The sequence below is a fragment of the Ovis canadensis genome, chromosome 10 (genome assembly GCF_042477335.2).
Source record: "Ovis canadensis isolate MfBH-ARS-UI-01 breed Bighorn chromosome 10, ARS-UI_OviCan_v2, whole genome shotgun sequence".
Classification (NCBI taxonomy): Eukaryota; Metazoa; Chordata; class Mammalia; order Artiodactyla; family Bovidae; genus Ovis; species Ovis canadensis.
The window spans coordinates 39,162,294-39,180,253 of NC_091254.1; the positions used below are offsets into that span (position 1 = coordinate 39,162,294).

Consider the following 17,960-nt stretch of genomic DNA (forward strand, 5'->3'; position numbering starts at 1 on the left):
AAAGTGACATGTATAACAATAGTGACTGTGTGTTGGCAATTAACATTATTTGTCATTATTATTATTCCTGCTTGAAGAATGGTCTTGAGCTAAATAAATTTACTTTTATTGGCAGTAGTAAGCATGTTTAGATACTCAATATTATTACAATGATATTGTAGTATGCAAATGAATCTGGCATTTTATTAACCAGGACTGCCCTAGACTGGCATTTATACCTACAGAGCAAAAAAAGAATGTTCATGATGATCATTCTGCTCACTGGGAGATCTTGAATTAGCTTCTGAATTATTGAAGTTACTATAGCTTTGGGGTTGAGTGGATTTTGTTATAAAGAAACTATAAACTACTTTTTTTGAAATATGATAATCTGGAAGTCACAATATGCAAAAACTCTTCAGTAAGTTTATATTCTTGACTGCCAGGGAGAAGTAGTGCAAAGACTCCTCAAAAATATAAGGATAGTCTGGGAACCAGTGATACTCTGTGCAGCTAAACAGAGCATACTGGGAGTCCAGAGATGCTGGTTCACCGGGCAGCCCTGGATGATCTGGGCAAATATGCAGGGGCCTCCAGGTTGCCTGACATCTCCAGGTACCATCTCATCCCACCCTGACATTCCTAGGATGACTGCAAGTTTGACTATAACCCCAAATTCCTGATCACCAGCAGGCTTCATCCTCGACCTGTCTCTCCACCATTATCACTCATATTCTGATACAGGACCCCAGAGCCCGCAGACCTTGGGAAGGGGATGGGCTGGAGTTAGTCAACAGGGCTGTTCAGGGAAACAGCAGCACGAGTTCTCCCCCTCACGTGTCTTCGCTGAGGCCGTGGGAGCTTAGAGAGGGAGTGGGGGAAGAAGATCACAACAGCACAGGACAAATAAATGAAAAAAAAAAAAGTGGAAGTGGAATTAAATTCACGAAGGTAGGGAGAGCAGATAGTAGGCAGAAACAAATGGAAAAATTTGAACTTTTAGGAGCCAAAAGTTCTACACAATATTTGCCTGATATTTGCCTGTACAGTAGTAATCACCACATATTAAGCAATATGATGTTAGATGATTTATATACCATTTCTACTTAATTTTTACATTCTGTAAGTGTGATATAAGTGTTAGTTGCTCAGTCATGTCCAACTCTTTGCAACCCCATGGACTATAGCCTGCCAGGCTGCCCTGTCCATGAAATTCTCCAGGCTGAAATACTGGAATGGGTAGCCATTTCCTTCTCCAGGGGATCTTCCTGACCCAGGGATTGAACCCAGGTCTCCTGCATTGCAGGCAAATTCTTTACTGTCTGAGCCACCAGTGAAGTTACTGTTCTCTTTATGTCATTAAGGTCTTGGAGGCTCAGAGAGGTTGCTTTAAGTCACAGAGGTAATATTTAAGGCTCAGGGATTTGAACCACCTCTACCTGAATCTACACATGCCTGTGTTCCATGCCACATAAAGTGATTTAAACAGGGCAAGTAGATAACTGAGGATAAACTATCCAGAAATGTTAACTGTTCTCCAGAGGGTAGATGAAGCATGACAACTCTTTCATCAATAGAATTTTAAAAGGAGCAAAATTTTACATACTTCAGCTTTACTGTGGTATTAGTTTTATTGGAACATTAGTCACACATGATGTTAAAAATATTACATGGACTGAAAATGATTCAAAGACTTTAGACAAGGGTCAAATGGAGACAAAAGAGGAGAGGATTGGAGGGAAAGGGTGGGGAGGAAGGTAATCTGAGAAAGTGGGGAAGTCGGGGGGAGAAGGAGAGGGAGAGAGGAGGAGAGGTGAGAGTGTGGAGGAGGAAGGGAGTTGTGTGGCAACACTCATTCTAAGCTAAGACCGTTTCCATGGCTAGAAGATGAACAGATATTTGTAGCATGAAGAACTACTCTCCACCCACTCCCATACCCCACTCAGGGAGGATCTGAATAGAACTTTTTGTCCATCTTTGGTCTGTTTTCCACAAAGCAGCTAGAGTAATCTTTCTTAAACATAAATTGAATGATTTAACTTTTCAGCTTAACACCCTTCAATGGATTCCCCCTGCTCTCTGAATAAAACCCAAATTTCTACTATAACCTTCTGTGTGTGCTTGCTAAATCGCTTCTGTCATGTCCAAATCTTTGAGACCCCATGGACTGTAGCCTGTCAGACTCCTCTGTCCTTGGGATTCCCCAGGCAAGAATACTGGAGTGGATTGCTATGCTCTCCTCCAGGGGATCTTCCCAACCCAGGAATCAAACCCATGGCTCTTAGTCTCCTGCATTGAGAGTCCAGTTCTTTACCACTAGTGCCATCTGGGAAGCCCCTATAACCTTCTAGGCCTGCATAATCTGCCCCTGCCCACCACTCCAACGTCATAGGAGCTGAGACTTTTCCTGCCACAGGGCCTTTGCACACACTGCTCCCTTTGAAAAAATACTCTTCCCAGCATGCTTCAGTGCTCATATGTGATCTCATCACAAAGGCTCTCCCTGACTGCCATATCTTAAGTGAGTTTCCCTTCTTGTCTATCATTTCACCATTTCATTCTCTTCATAGTGCTAATAGTAATTGTGATTATACATACTGTTTTTTTGTTTCTGTATCTTCTTCACTAAATTTTTAGGCTCCTGAAGGAAGAAACTATATCTCTTTGCTATACCTGCTGCCAGTGGTCTTGTTTATTTAATAAATACCTGATGACAATGATGTCTCCCTGCAGTGTTCAGGGTGGCACACACCATCCCTCAGAATGGATCAGATCTAAGCTGTAGCGGTAAAGAATCTGCCTGCCATTGCAGGAGTCGCAGGTTCAATCCCTGGGTCAGAAAGATCCCCTGCAGGAGGAAGTGGCAACTCACTCCAGTATTCTTGCATGGAAAATTTCATGGACAGAGGAGCCTGGGGAGGCTACTGTCCATGGGGTCATGAAGAGTCAGACACAAGTGAGCACACACAGACAAGATAAAGAAAGGCAGTCAGTACTTGGCAGTGGTTTGATGAGGTCTCTGAATAGTCAGATGTGGAGTGAATACAGGGGTCAGTGAGCTCTGTTGCAATAAAAGGAGTGGTACTAGAAATCGTCTCGTACAAACTAGAGATGTTTAGGCACGGCTTTGAAGTCAAAGAATGAATAAGGAAAAACTAGTGTGCTCTGCTTGCCATTGAGGGCAGGGTTGTAGTGCAGTCAGCAGACTGAAAAATGATGTGTAGACTTTGAACACTGAGAATTGTTGTTTGTTCCCGGGAGATTTGTGTGTGAGTGTATGCTACACACACACACACATACACACACAGAGGGTTCTAAGAGCTGCCCACTGGTGACCAGGAAGAAAGAGCACAGCTGTCCTCTCAGGGGGCAGCCTGAAGAGAGCCCTGGGAGCCCCAGAGCTCCCGTCGGACTCTTCCCCTTCAGCCTCCCCCACCCATCCCCTGGAACCACCCTCCGTCCCCTCCACGCACCCTGTTCTGTCCTGAGTTACTCAGGCCCTGGGAAATGCAGTGCTGAAGTGTGAGTTCTGTATGCTCTGCCAGGTAGGAGGGATCTTAGAGGGTTTCCTGAAGGACAGGGGACCTGGTGTTGGTTTGAAGTGGCAGCCTTGGGTTGGGGAACGGCAGACCTTAGGCAGCACGTCTGCTGCTGCTGCTAAGTTGCTTCAGTCGTGTCCGACTCTGTGCAACCCCATAGACGGCAGCCCACCAGGCTCCCCCGTCCCTGGGATTCTCCAGGCAAGAACACTGGAGTGGGTTGCCATTTCCTTCTCCAGAGGCAGCACGTCTAAACACTGGCATTTTTCTTGGAGAATGTTTGATTTTCATTCACTGGTTCATTCATATGCTATTGTTTTCTTTTGGATTGTGGGAATAATCTAGTTAGAATACCGTGAAAAACATTTTCTGTCATTTGATAAATCTCGTCGGTGACCCCCATTCTCTAACCTAGTCTGTTATAGGTACACAAACTTGTGAAACAGGTGCTTTTCTCACATCCCTCTTCCCGAGAGCCCAATGTGATGACAGCAGTTTTCCACCGGGGAGGGTGGCCTGGAGTTCAGCCGCTCCCTCATGGGTGGGACTGTGAGCTGTGTGTGTGGGGAAGGGGACACTTCTCTCAGAGAAACAGCTGCTACTTAGGCAGTAGTCCAGAGGGAAGACCTCCCTGGCTGGTCTCCACAAATATGCTCAGGCAATATGTGTGACCCTGAGCTTCCGTGGTGGCTCAGATGGTAAAGAATTTGCCTGCAATGCAGGAGACCCATGTTCAATCCCTGGGTCAGGAAGATCCCCTGGACAAGAGCATGGCTATGCACTCCAGGATTCTTGCCTGGAGAATCCCATGGACAGAGGAGCCTGGCAGGCTATACTCCGTGGGGTCTCAAAGCATTTGACACAGCTGAGCGACTAACACTTTGACTTTCCTCTGCCACAGTGTATCTCATTGACCATGAGCATCACCCAGGGTCCTTGTTAAAAATACCGGTTCTCTGGCTCCCTCCTGAGATCTGGACTGTGGCCTGGGAATATTTCCTGAATAGTTCCCAATCATCCAGGTGATTCTTCTGATCAGGGACTTTTGGAACTCACTGCCCCAGAGGGAGGGGATCCTTCAGGGGTGGGGGGAGGCTGGCATTTTGACCACTCTTTATTGATCCTGCTTCAGCGAGGACTTGAAGGAAAAGCCTTCCCGGGAGAGAAGCTTGTGGACTGCCTCACTGAGAACAAACAATGAAAGAGCCAGGCTTCCTTCCAGTGGGCTTGATTTCTTTATTTATAAACCAGTCTTCCAACCTTCCTGAACTTCTTAAATTCATCTCAGGTTGTAGAGTCTGTTATCCTGACAAGTTGGGAGTGACAGACCCTATTTTATGTCTTTGAATGTTGCTCCCAAACACCAGCCTTGAGAGCTGGCACCATCATGGAGGGGGGTTGGGAAGGGAGGGGTGTGCATGAAAATTAAAAAAAAAAAAGTTTTAGTCCTAGAAGCCTTTAGATCTCTTCCAGAAGGAAAGAGTGTAAAGTTACCCCCTTAGAACAGATCATTCGCAATTATACGGTCATGTGGCAAATTTGCTCCTTTATTTTTTAAAATCAGTTCATCCGAGTCCTTTTTACCTTGGTAACCAAAATAGCACAAGATTGATCAAAGAGCAAAAGTGATGATATAGATGCCTCTGTAATCCTGTGCAGCTTTCACACAACTCTTAATTGGGAAGGGTGTGAATATATATATGTATATATTATATATTCTATGTTGTGTACACACACACACACACACACACACACACAGAATGCTAATAATGGTCTAAAATAGCAGTTTTTCCAGTCCAGCATTTATACTATATAATAACATTGTAACACACTGCTGTGCTTTAAATGACAGCAGAGGAGAAATTTTCACTCATTATACATTTTAGGGCTGCAACTCTGTGCAACTCTGTGTTTGGGGAGATTTTTGATACATAAACCTTCCGATATGGTCAGATTTCAGTGAGGCTTATGGATTAAAAAAAAAAACAAAAAACTTGATCCTCAATGTGAATTTGCATCTCTCTCAGAATTTTATAATGACAAAGGTATGCCCTGTAAAAATGGTGCATTCTTTACCCCACTCCAGTTCTGGATAGAGATGCCACGCAACCAAACCAAAGGATGGCTTGAAGGCCCCACCACTTCAGATTATTAAATATTTTGGATAAGAAGTGTCCAGTTGCCCTGGGCAGCTGGGGCCAGGCTGATGCAGGGGCTTTGCAGAATGAATACATTCAGTGTTTACACCGTGGACCACTGATTTCAAAAATTATATTAAAATTCTTACTCTTAAGAAGCTGCAAAGTAGCAAAGCTACTCTTTGCTTGCTTTGTTAGTTCTTTGGGGGCAACCTGAGTCCCTCCATATTCCATGTCTATGCTCTCGAGAGTGCCTCCTTTCATGCACAAAGCCCCCGAGTTCAAGTGTGCTTGGCTGACCACAGGATAGCAGCCCCCTACCCAATGTGAGTGTTTACAATTTTAAACATAAATCCACATCCTGGAGTCCTAACGTAGAGTATTATGCTAATATACAACAATGAATTATCAGAGACATGTAACATTCACAGAGTATATAACAACATAACTATTTAGCAATGGAGTCTTCTAAGTTTTGCAACCTAATGTGAGTGAACAGACATCTAACATCTTGGGAGTTAATATAATTCTGCACTGAAGACTGTGATACTGAATAAAAGAACATACTTTCACAACCACAAGGAGTTATTACTGTGCAAAATACAACTAAATGATTATTTTCCGTATGTATGATTCCCAGATGGAAATTATGGATACAAAATAAAAATTTCCAGTGTCTGTTCTGGTGCCTGTCTTAGGAATAGCAACAGCAATTATCACAAAGAATTCCACAAACATAGAGTCATTAAGACTATAACATAAGTAGGAAAAAAAAACCCCAAAAGCAGAAATGTTACAAACGGCATCATAACACATATTTGTCTTGCTATTAAAAGTTAAAGTCTTCCAGAACTTCTCCATATATACCTTAATTCATCAATAAATGTGATTTTCATTGGTTAAAGTGAAATGAAATAAAACACAGCATATTTTTGCCTCTGGCTGTAGAGATGTTATACATGAAATCCAAACTGATTTTTTTTTTAAACTTGGTGTTTTCCACTTTATCTTTTAAATATGTAAAATATCTTCTACTGCTGGCTCCGTTGGTTTCATGGTTTTGTAAGAGAAACAGAAGTGCAGAGCCCTGACCCAGCTTCCTCTGCGAGGCCGCCTCAGGTGAGTTCAGCCTCAGGTGTCCAGCAGGGTGGCCTGCCCCACCAAGAAGCCAGCTGCAGGTTCATCAAGTGGTCTGGGTGAAATTCCTCACCATGTAAGCATTTCTGTCAGCATCAACTCCTACATTCACAACAAAAAGCATCACGAACAGAAAAAGAAATCAGGGCTGAAGGAGGAGGAGAACCAGGTCTAATTGGTGAAAAGGAACAAAATGGGCATTTCTTTCCTGAGGTGCCTGCTTCCTGTGATACTTCCCCTGAGGGAAAGCTTCAGCAGCCACGGCACTGAAAGATTCTTCCATTTTCTTCAGGAGGAAAGGTTCGAAAAAGTGGACCTTTGCGAGGAAATACTGCAGACTTCCAAGTTGGTGAAAGAACTCCCAGCGTCGCTTGGATACTCCGGGTAGGAGGAACTGGAGGAGATGATATTTTTGAGCCTCTGGAGGGCGATGATTAAAAGCAGGAGCAGGAAGGCTAACAGGCTGAGGAATATGGACACATAGATGTAGACATTTGACAGGTGGCCCGAGGACGGGTCCACCGATGTGGACAGGGATGTGGGAAACAGCTGGAGGAAAGTCCCGTTCTCCACACTCCCCGAGAATGCAGAGGGGGAGTCAGGTGCAGACATCGTTACGGAAGGTCACAGAATGCAGTGGATGAAAAGTCAGTTTCACACAGGGCTTAAAAGGGACAGAACCAGCATTCCTTCTGCTGTGATAGCATCAGCAAGCACTGAGGCACAGCAGAGCTTCTCAGTTTCCAAGCAAAGGCAGCAGGTACCAGGTGTCCATTGACACTGCAAAAACAAAGACAAAAAACCCCAGACAACTGAGTGCGTTATTCAGAAAGAAGTCACACTGACTCTCATTTCCAGTTTTCATTTCAGCATGGCTTACTTATAAAATCCATCAGGGAGGGGTAAAAATGAAATCACTTTCCCAGGAACAAGTAATGTTCCTGACTTTATGTTACAAATGATGATATAAAAATGCACTTTTATTTGATCTCATAGTACCCTAGGTGCCAGGTTTCTCCAAAATAAAAAGGAAAGTACATTTCTGGTATGTTCCATCTGCTGAGATTTCAACAGATGCTCCAAGCCTGCTCTGAGAATAGGACCCCAAAAGTTAGCTGCAAACCTTCCTCCTCCAGAAAATGAATTCCCTGCACTGTCCAGCCCACTAGCACAACTTTTTTTGACCAGTATTTCCTTCTAGCATGCTTTGGAGAATCACTGCATGTGTAAGCTTGCCTTTCATATTTGCTGACTTGTTTATAAAAGCGTGTCTCTCTGGGATTGGTGCCATTCCTGTATATTTGTTCCTTTTAGGTCTACCTCTGTGCTCTGTTCTGCATATTTTAGGCAACAAATAGAAAACCTTCAGATTGATAAAAGCTGGATTTCCTTTTAATAATAGAAAGAGTATTGGGTTTGCTCTTAAGAGCCGTAAGTTTGAGGCCTGAATTCTCCTTTATCTTAAATTGCCTAGCTTCTGAGCTTCATTTTTCTCATCTGTAAAATAGTATAGTACTGCCCCCACTGCACACTGTGTTATGCAGGGATCAAGGTAATAGACAGGGAAGCACTCTGTGAATTGTTAAAATTGGGCCAAAATGAGCTCAGTGTGTGTGTGCATGGTGGGGGGAGGTTCATCTGTGTGTGGGGTTTATGTGTATGTGTTGTGTGTGTGGGGTATGTGTGTGTGTGGGTATATGTGGTGTGTGTGTGGGGTGAGGGGTGTGATGTGTATGGGTGTGTGTGTGGGTGTACGTGTGGTATGTGTGTATGTTTGTATGGTATGGTGTGTGTGGGATGTGGGGTATATAAGGGGGGTATGGGTGTAGTGTGGTGTGTGTGTGTGTGTGTGTGTGTGTGTGTATGTGTGGTGTGTGAGGGGGGAGGTGCGTGTGTATATGTGTGATGTGTGTGAATGCGTGCAGGGAAAGAAATGCTCTTGGCCATGTTCCCCCTCCTTATGTGGTCCCTGTGAGGAACGCCAGAAACAAAGTGGACGGAGCCAGGCAGGCATCCTGGGAGGGAAGGTGTGTGATTCTGCAGGCTCCAGGCGTGGGTGTGTGTGTGGGTGTGGTGTGTCTCTACCGCCCTCGCGTCCGTGACTGGAGAAGTCCCAGCCAGCTTCTGCCTAGTCCGTGTGGGGGCGAGGGAAGCAGCCTGAGGGAGAACGGTCCCTCTGATGGATGACTCTCTTTCCTCAAATCCGGCAAAGATGCTCTTCCTAGCTCTTTATGGCATTGGACCATTTGGTTGTAAATTTCCAGATTTCCTGGCATCAGAGGTAGTAAAATGCTGATGCAAAAAACATCCTCTGTACCCTGACTTTCCCTTTCCCTAACCTCTGCCTGCATTTTACCTTGACAACTTGCCTTTCCTTCCATTCCTCAAATCTAATTAAGTGACTGATTCCTTGAGGGGCTAACAGTGGCCGCTGTGGCTATGGCTGAGCGGCACTAATGATCCCCAAGAAGGAGGGACCCTCTGAGAGGGCTGCCCTGGCGGCAGTCAAGCCAGCTAACAATCTCAGTGACTCCTCAGAGGAGGCCATGGGACAAGCTCTTAGTATTTCCTAAAATAATGAGACTCCCACTCCTCATTACACTTTGGTGATTTTAATTCCATTAGGCTGCTATAGGCTCCTAAGGATCCTTTGGAAAAAAAAAAAAAGACAGAATCACAGTGGGAATGCAAACGGGTTCCACTGATCTGGTAGTAATACCATGCCTTATACAGCAGAAAAGTGCCCTAGCCATTCATCTGTAGGGAAAATAGCAGCATCTCAGAGACAGCATCCTGGAGAAGGGAACGGCTGCCCACTCCAGTATTCTGGCCTGGAGAATTCCATGGACTGTATAGTCCATGGGGTCACAAACAGTCAGACATGACTGAGCGACTTTCACTCCCAGGCAGCATGGTGCATAGGAAAGAATCGTGTGAACTGAATGGAAAGAAATATTCAAGATGTTCTGATAAGACCTCCTAAGTCTAGCTGAGGAAACTAAGGACAAAGATGCTGCCTTGCATCGATATGACAAAAATAAATGTATCTAATTAGAAGATAAGTGAGGACTTCCACCTTTTATACCATCCAGTCTCAATTTACCTATCCTTTGGTAGTAATGATTTTATGCCTTCTTTTTCTGGCATCGGTAAGAAGGTAGGGGCTGTGCATTTTGTGTTCACACAAACTAGTTTGTAGGAGAGGCAGAGCAGGAATTATTATTCCCATTTTGCAGATGAGGAAACTGATCAACAAAGAAACTGTGATTTACTCAGGGTTCACAGCTAGTCAGTAACAGAGGACAGAGAGGAACCCATGCCTGAACTGTGTTCTTAACTTTTCCTCAACTGTGGTAGGAAGAGAAAATGATGACACTCAGTTAATTCCTACCTGCCACTTTGGACAAGTTCACAGTTCAGTCTTGATATTTGTTTTCCCATCTGTCCAATGATACCTTTTCTATCTCTCCACAAGCTCCTAAGTTAGGATGTGACACTGTGTCCAAAATCATGCTTTGAAAATAAAAAAAGGCCATCCAAGTAAAAGACCAGTAGATACACGTCTTTCTCAATCCCTCGAAGAACTAGAGGGAATTCCAGGTCTCTGCTAGTCCAATAATTCTGACACGTACAGGTCATACATTCAGCTGAAATTGACTGAGTTTTCTAAAACCACCTTTGCTACTCAGCTCTGTATCATTTTCTGGAGGTGGGTTTGGAGGCACCAAATCAGTCACTGGCAATTCAATGATAGAGCTCACAACTGGCTGCTAGACCAGTTGCTAAATCCAAGGTATCTATTTACAATGTAAATATTCCAAGAGTACTTTTCACCTCCTGAAGATCACCTTCTTTGAGGCAAAAGCCCATTGTGAGCCTCAAATGTCTGTGGAAGAGTTTATGGCAACTGAGGCTGAGAATATTTGGGGAAAATGTCTGACCTTCCAAGTGACCTTGGGAGGTAATGGTAGAAATGAACAGATGACAACTTGCATCCTCATTCAACATTTCACAATTAAATATCTTCTCTAAATATCCTTCCCCCAATATTTTAGATTTACTATTACTTTCAGAATACTACCTAATTTAAAATGACAGATCTACAAACTTCATTTCACTCTTCTACTCAGAAACAATAGAGTGTACACACTGTTAGAATCATTTTAACTTGATGACATCACTTCTCATTTTCTTATAGACGTCTTAAAAATGGATAACTCCTCTTTCTCTCTGGTGAATATTTTGAGTCTGTGTAATGCTGAGGATGACCCAGAGTGTATGTGTTCAGTCACTGAGCAGTGTGAATGAGGCTGTAGGTGGTACTGTGGAAACAAAATCAAACAAGTGTGTTTCAAGATGCTGCTTCTTGGGCTGTTTCTCCCAAACAGATTAGGTTCAAAGGAAAAAAGAAAGCGATTTCATCTGAAATGCATAGCCTCGACCCATCCAGGGGCAGCGAGAGCAGACTATCCTTTCACGTAGCACCTAAATCCATGTGAGGATTGCGATGCTTTTTTTTTCTCTGACCCGTTCTCAGAAAGTTGTGGGGGTTTTTTTTGTTTGTTTTTGGTTTTGTTTTTTTTTTTGTTTTTTGTTTTTTGTTTTTTTTTGAGAAAGTAAGAGGAGACAGATCGCATTGCAAATGAACATCTAGGGAGATGTTTCAGTTCATGATCAGCCAGCTATCCCTTTTGTCTCTTGGAATAAAAAAAAGTGCTGGGAAGAAGTCTACAAATGGCAGTCACCTCCTGAAGCGAGGAAGGATGGGTGTGTAATCTCACCGTGAGTCCAGTGGGGTGGGGAGTCAGAGGAACCGCACAGCTAAGGCAGACCTGGTGGAGGGGGGGCGGGCCTTTGTTGCCTGTCACTTAGGGCCCAGCCTCTGTGACTCCTCGGAAAGAACAGAAGCTTTCCTTCCCATGGGCTGATTATGAGGACTGTGAAGCTCTGCAGGAACAGAGCATACTCTCTGGTGTGTGTACCTTCCTGCTTGGTGAAAGGAAGAAGATTCGATAAGCCCTCCTCTCTGAGTGCTCTCCTGGATGCACTGCAAGACCCCTGGGCAGCCAGCTTGTGGGAGGGGCCTCTGCCAGGGTCTTGACTTGTACAATATAGTGGTGGATTAAACCCAGCCTACCGTCAGCCTCCAATCTGGCACAGCAGTCTCTGAGTTTCTGACCTTTATTTAAATACATTTCTATGTGAATAGCAACTCTGTGAAAGGTGTTGTTGTTGTTGTTGTCGTGGAAAACTGGGACAAGCTGCTTTGTTCCCTTGTGGACATTATTCAGAGTGCCCTAGCAGTTAGGACGTTGAATCAACAGTTCACTGCTGTGTCATTCTCCAAAAGGTGGGCCTCCCAAACCATTAGCAACAATTTGCTACAGTATTAACATGCATGGTAAAGGCTCTTTCCAGGTCTACAAATGTAAACTGTAATCGTATAATGTAATGAATAGTTTTAGATGATATATTTGATCTCTTTCTTTGTAGGACATGTAGAAACTACCATTTCCAGAATCTGGAGGGGAACTTATGTCTTAGCACAGTTGTTTTTAGTTCTACTTAGAAAAGAACATGTTTTATATAGGACCTTGAATTTTCCTTTACAATTTGCATGATTTTCTTTTCTCTTAATGCTTTTTCTTCACCTAGTGCCCATTTAGGTCATGCTAGGTAAGAGAAGGTAGGTGCTGACAATACATACTTGCCACCCACTACAAGTAAAGATTTAAATGTAAATCTTCACTTGCAGTCAATGGCAAACACTTACCCCTGGGCTTGCAATAATGAAAATAAAGTTCATTATATTACTACTAACCTTATTCAAAGCTGATTAAGCCCATCCTTGCAGGCATGCTAAGTCACTGCAATTGTCTGACTTTGTAACCTCACGGACTGTAGCCCACCAGGCTCCTCCGTCCATACATAAGGTGAAGTCGCTCAGTCGTGTCCGACTCTTTGCAACCCTGTGGACTGTAACCTACTAGGCTTCTCCATCCATGGGATTCTCCAGGCAAGAATACTGGAGTGGATTGCCATTTCCTTCTCCAGGGGATCTTCCCAACCCAGGGATCGAACCCAGGTCTCCCGCATTGGAGGCAGACGCTTTAACCTCTGAGCCACCAGGGACGCCCATATATTTGCTTATTTGAGAACTGCTCCTGCTTAGTCAGTATAGTGCTTTGGGAGAAGAATTTTGTGTGAAAATTAGTGGAATCTCATTATGATTCCCTGTGTCAGCACAATAAAAAATAAAACCAAGTGAAGAAAAAAACTGAGTCTATCTGCTATTCAATGTGGAGTTAGAGAGCCATTTCATGAAAAGAAATGTGGAGAGATGAAGTTTCTGAATAACGTCCTGGAATTCATGGTCTGGTCTGGATGCACGTGTGCTAAGTCCCTTCAGTCGCGTCCGACTCTTTGCGACCCTAGGGACTGTAACCTCCCAGGCCCCTCTGTCCATGGAATTCTCCAGGCAAGAATACTAAAGTGGGTTGCTACGCCCTCCTCCAGGGGATCTTCCCAGCCCAGGGATGGAACCTGCATCTCTTCTGTCTCCTGCATTGGCAGGCGGGTTCTTTACCACTAGCAACACCTGGGAAGCTCCCCTGGACTGGATAATGGCAGCCAGAAAATGAAAAGGAACAGCCCTCTTTGTCTGTAGTTCAAAAGAATGATGAGAAAATGTAATCAGAACTTTTTCATAGTACTCTGGTGAAAATTAAAGAAATGTTGGCGTAACAGCTTAGTATCTGTGATTTATTTTCAAAACTAGTTTCTAGGGTGGGTCATTAGGTGGCTTTGGATTCAGTCCAATTCCTTATTATCTCTCTTTACCTCGGTGATGGCTTTTATCTCTCTGGATTAGCCTCCGGCTCAGTAAAATATTTCCTCAGCAAAATAATTAAATTATTTCCAGAATACTTCTATGTTAGGCTAGTTATTTTGTGCAGATTCTTTAAAAATTAGTTATCCACATAAGGTATAATTCACAGAATATTCAGAATATACCTTTCTTGATATGCAAAACTGTATAGATTGAATGAAATTAAAAAATAAAAATAAAAACACAAGAAACTATTTCAAAAGGAGACAGGAAACTAAATGTTTTGACCATCTATCTTGTACAGCCTCAAAAGCAATCATAGATATGAGTTCCCTTGCATCTATAGCACTGTTTTCCTGGGGAAATCAAACTATTATTTGTAATAAAGATTGGCTACATTCTTGTGAACAATTTTATGCCAAAATTTCTGCCTTAGTAAGAATAATCTATTTTAAAATGATACTCCCTTAGGAAAAAGAGAATTTAAGTGGATAATTTTCTGGACAGTGATGCATGATGCATGCATTCTCAGTCGTGTCTCACTCTTTGCGACCCTATGGACTATAGGCTGCCAGGCTCCTTTGTCAATGGAATTTTCCAGGCAAGAATACTGGAGTGGGTTGTCATTTCCTCCTCCAGGGGCTCTTCCTGACCCAGGGATCAAACCCAAGTTTCTTTCACCTCCTGCGTTGGCAGGCGTATTCTTTACTACTGTGCCACCTGAGAAGCCCCCATTTTCTGGATTAAAAAGGTCAAATATAAAACCAGTTTTAGGCATAGTATTTTTGTGATTTTTTAATGATGTTTAGAAAAGACCAAGAAGGGGTCTACCCTGCACTCTGGGAAGATTGGACCTATCTATGTTGTTAACACAATGAATCAAGTCAAAATGAGAAAAGTGGCAACTTAAAGGCTGAAGGAAGCAGGAACTGGTTCAGAAGTAGCAGAACATGATAGTCACTTTCAGGGAGCAGGAAAAAAAGGTTATTGGCTGAACACTTGATTTAAAGAAAAAGCAAACAGTCGGAGAAATAATGACTTGAAGATCACAGGCAAGGTTGAAATGAATCAGTGTGAAGAAAGATGGTAAGAAGCAAGATTGACCTTTCAAGATGTTACAGAATTTTTAATGGGAACTTTGGGGTGCAACTCCCTTCCTCCACTCAGCTCTGATCATTTCCAGTTTTTTAGAAGAATATTAAGAAAAAAATATATTTTTTTAATTCTTGGAGCAACTAGTATACAAAAAAGGTTCCTTTTTTTTTTAAATTTAAATTTTATTTTTGCTGCCCGAGGACTTTGTCTAGTTGTTGTGTGAAGGCGTTCTCTAGCTGTGGTGAGCAGGCTGTAGAATACAGGCTCAGCAGCTGCAGCGCGTGGGCTTAGTTGCTCTGGGGCATGTGGAATCCTCCCAGGCCAGGGATCAAACTTGTGTCCCCTGCATTGCAGGGTGGATTCTTAACCACTGGACAACCAGGGGAACCTGCTTGCTTATTTTTAATAAGATGAGACATGTTTTAAAAATTTTTCAACCATGCTCTGATTGGAGAATGGCATTTCCTCCTTTCCCATTGCCTTTTATTCTATCTCCACAATTAAAATAACTTGTATTAAGTTTAGTTTTTGTCCAGTCAGGAAATGCTCCTAACAGTCTTCTTATGGAGTATGATATTTGGAAAGATTTTGTTCTTGTAAACTTAATTTTGCAATTGCCATAAATCACTTTTTTAAACCTTTATAGGAGACCACAAGGTATTCCCGGTCGACTCTCTCAGGCCTGAGGGGCCTTCGAGTGCCCCTAAAACTACTCTAAGGAGACAGGGAAGAGCTTGGAAATATGGGATTTCTATAAGCTTTGATAAAGTCCACCCTAAATTTAAGCAGATTCCTCTGACGTAGGCAGCTATGGGCCCCTGGGACCATGCAGCATAAGAAGAAAGTGAGTGAGCTTGTACAGCTCCTGACCAGTGCCACTCTTTATTCTCTTGTTCCCATTGTTATTTTCCTTTTTAAATACACTTTCTTCTGTTTGTGACTAACCTGATCCCTCTTTCTCTACATTTCCTTCCATCTCCCATAGGTATCTAGGCTAATGTGTTCAATGAAAACTTTTCTGATGGAATATGCTTCTGTATATGTCAATTACTGTTTTGTGTATACGTTATCTTGTAATTTTTCATCTGTCTTGTAAGTTTTCAGCTTATAAGAATGGATATACAGTAAATGTTTTATTCACTTCATAAATTAAACCCCAAGCTTAATCTTCCATTAAAATATCTTGGTAATTGAGGCATATGGAAGACAGAAAGATAAATTATCTAATATATCCACTTCTAAAATTTGCACCTAAGAATATGCCAAAACCTAACAAACCATTCTCTTATCTATAAAAATCACATGTACAGGTACAATTTGAGAAAAAAAAAGTGATGATATAGGTTGTTTGAAAAGAACTTCAGTATCAGCAAGTTAATTAAACAGGCCATGATTTATTTATATTTCTCTGTTGACAACTATAGTCATGTATTTGTTTAAACTAAGATGCTTTATAGCCTCTTCTTAGAAATGGACTAGAATATGACAAGTATGTGTGTTTTAAGTCCTGCATTTCCCAGCAAGGACTCAAGCTCACAGAGTCTTCCATCTGATGACATTTTCAACAAAGCATTTACTTGAATTAATAAACCATCGCCCCTCATAATACAACTACAAATAGAACCTCAGTTGATTACATAGTGTGTACATTGCCCAACCCTCCTGGATATTAGCCCAGGGCTTAGCATAATTCATACATATGGATTCTACTAAATACATTCTCTCATTATTCCAGTCCTCCATGGCTGAGAGTCAACGTATGATGATGCTTTCCACAGAACGGGTATTTAAAAATAATAATGCTTGGTAATTGGCAGCTTAGGCAGGCTAAGTTTTGGCTACAACCAGTTTTGGCTGTATTACATTATTTAGTATTCAGCTGAATACTTAGAGAAGAAAAAGTAGGATGCAGATGTCGAGATTTATCCTCTAATGCAATGAAAGATCCTTGGACCCATTAAAAGAAAAAATAGCTTTGTTATAAAGGACATTATTATGACAACTGGGGAAATTTGGGCATAGACTCTACATTGGATAACTGCATTGTAGAAATATTAAATTTCCTAAGTGTGATATAGGACAATGTTCTGGTTATTAGGAAATACATGTACAAAGTAAAATATCACAGTAGCAGCAACTGACCTTCAAATGGTCAGCCAAAATAAAAAAAAAATAAGTACACACACCCATACAGAAAGAAAAGATGATGAAACAAATATGTTAAAATATTAGCAACTGATTAGTTAAAGGATATGTAGGTGTCCATTGTTATTATTCTCATAGTTTTTCAGTAGGATTGGTGATCTTTAACATAGAAGTTACATGGTTTATCCCCAAGGGTATTAAGAAAATATATTTGGTATAATATGCAGTAAGTCAGTAAAAATGTTAGAAGCTTCTAAATAAATACAGTGATTAAGCCTGACTTTTCAGTGGGCTTTGGAGAAGTTCAAATATTTGCTGCACCATCAGCTTATGATGCCCAGAGGTACAAGAAGTAAAGTCTCAGAGACTGAGAGAGAGGAGGTTTAATCCTCCTAGGGAACTAGATCTATAGTGGCAGGACAGGCTGCCTGAACACCAGGAATGGTGACTGGCCAGCCAGCCTTGCTCATGACTTCACTCCACCACCACTCACTGGTCTGAATCTCTGTCTGGACCTCCAGATGAACGTAAGATGCTCGATGTTCATCTTACATCATCAGTCATCCTCAGAGGCAGCCCAGGATATCTTTCCTGCACTTTAAATACCCAGTCAAAGGGAGGGCTTTGTAGGTATCCTGATTCAAGAAAGAGTAGTTTTCTTTTTTAAAATAATTGAGATATAATTGACGTATAGCTTCCCAGGTAGTTCATTGGTAAAGAATCTGCCTGCCAATGTAGGAGACTCAGGTTTGATCCTTGGGAGGGGAAGATCCACTGGAGGAGGAAATGACAACCCCTTCCAGTATTCTTGCCTGGGAAATCCCATGAACAAAGGAGCCTGGTGGGCTATAGTTTATGGGGTCGCAAAGAGTCAGACACGACTGGGCAACTGAGCATGTATTACTCTTTAGTATAGCAGCAGTAACTGACATATAACATGGTATTAGTTTTTGGGTGTACAACAATGGTTAGATATTTGTATATTGCAAAAGGATCACTACAAGAAGATAATATATGTCACCACCCACAGGTGTAATTTTTTCTTATGATGAGAACTTTTAAGATATTAGCAACTTTAAATATACAATGCAGTAGTAT

At 42.3% G+C, this 17,960-nt stretch overlaps 2 protein-coding genes across 2 annotated transcripts in view; both read right to left on the minus strand.

The window, feature by feature from the left end:
* Window positions 1-4,734: 4,734 nt before the first annotated feature.
* Window positions 4,735-17,960, minus strand: part of LOC138446991 (uncharacterized) — a 29,120-nt gene continuing 15,894 nt past the window's right edge. Inside the window, exon 4 of the mRNA XM_069602488.1 lies at window positions 4,735-7,573. Within this exon, the coding sequence (XP_069458589.1) occupies window positions 7,448-7,573 (126 nt within the window). The 3' untranslated portion in view covers window positions 4,735-7,447. The remainder of the gene's footprint in view (window positions 7,574-17,960) is intronic.
* Window positions 7,082-7,405, minus strand: SERTM1 (serine rich and transmembrane domain containing 1). Its single transcript, XM_069601552.1, has one exon. It carries the CDS (start codon window positions 7,403-7,405, stop codon window positions 7,082-7,084), a length of 324 nt encoding a protein of 107 aa, XP_069457653.1.

Bases quoted from the DNA above. Each gene is read 5' to 3' on its own strand.
- SERTM1 (XM_069601552.1), bottom strand. From the start codon at position 7,405: ATGTCTGCACCTGACTCCCCCTCTGCATTCTCGGGGAGTGTGGAGAAC.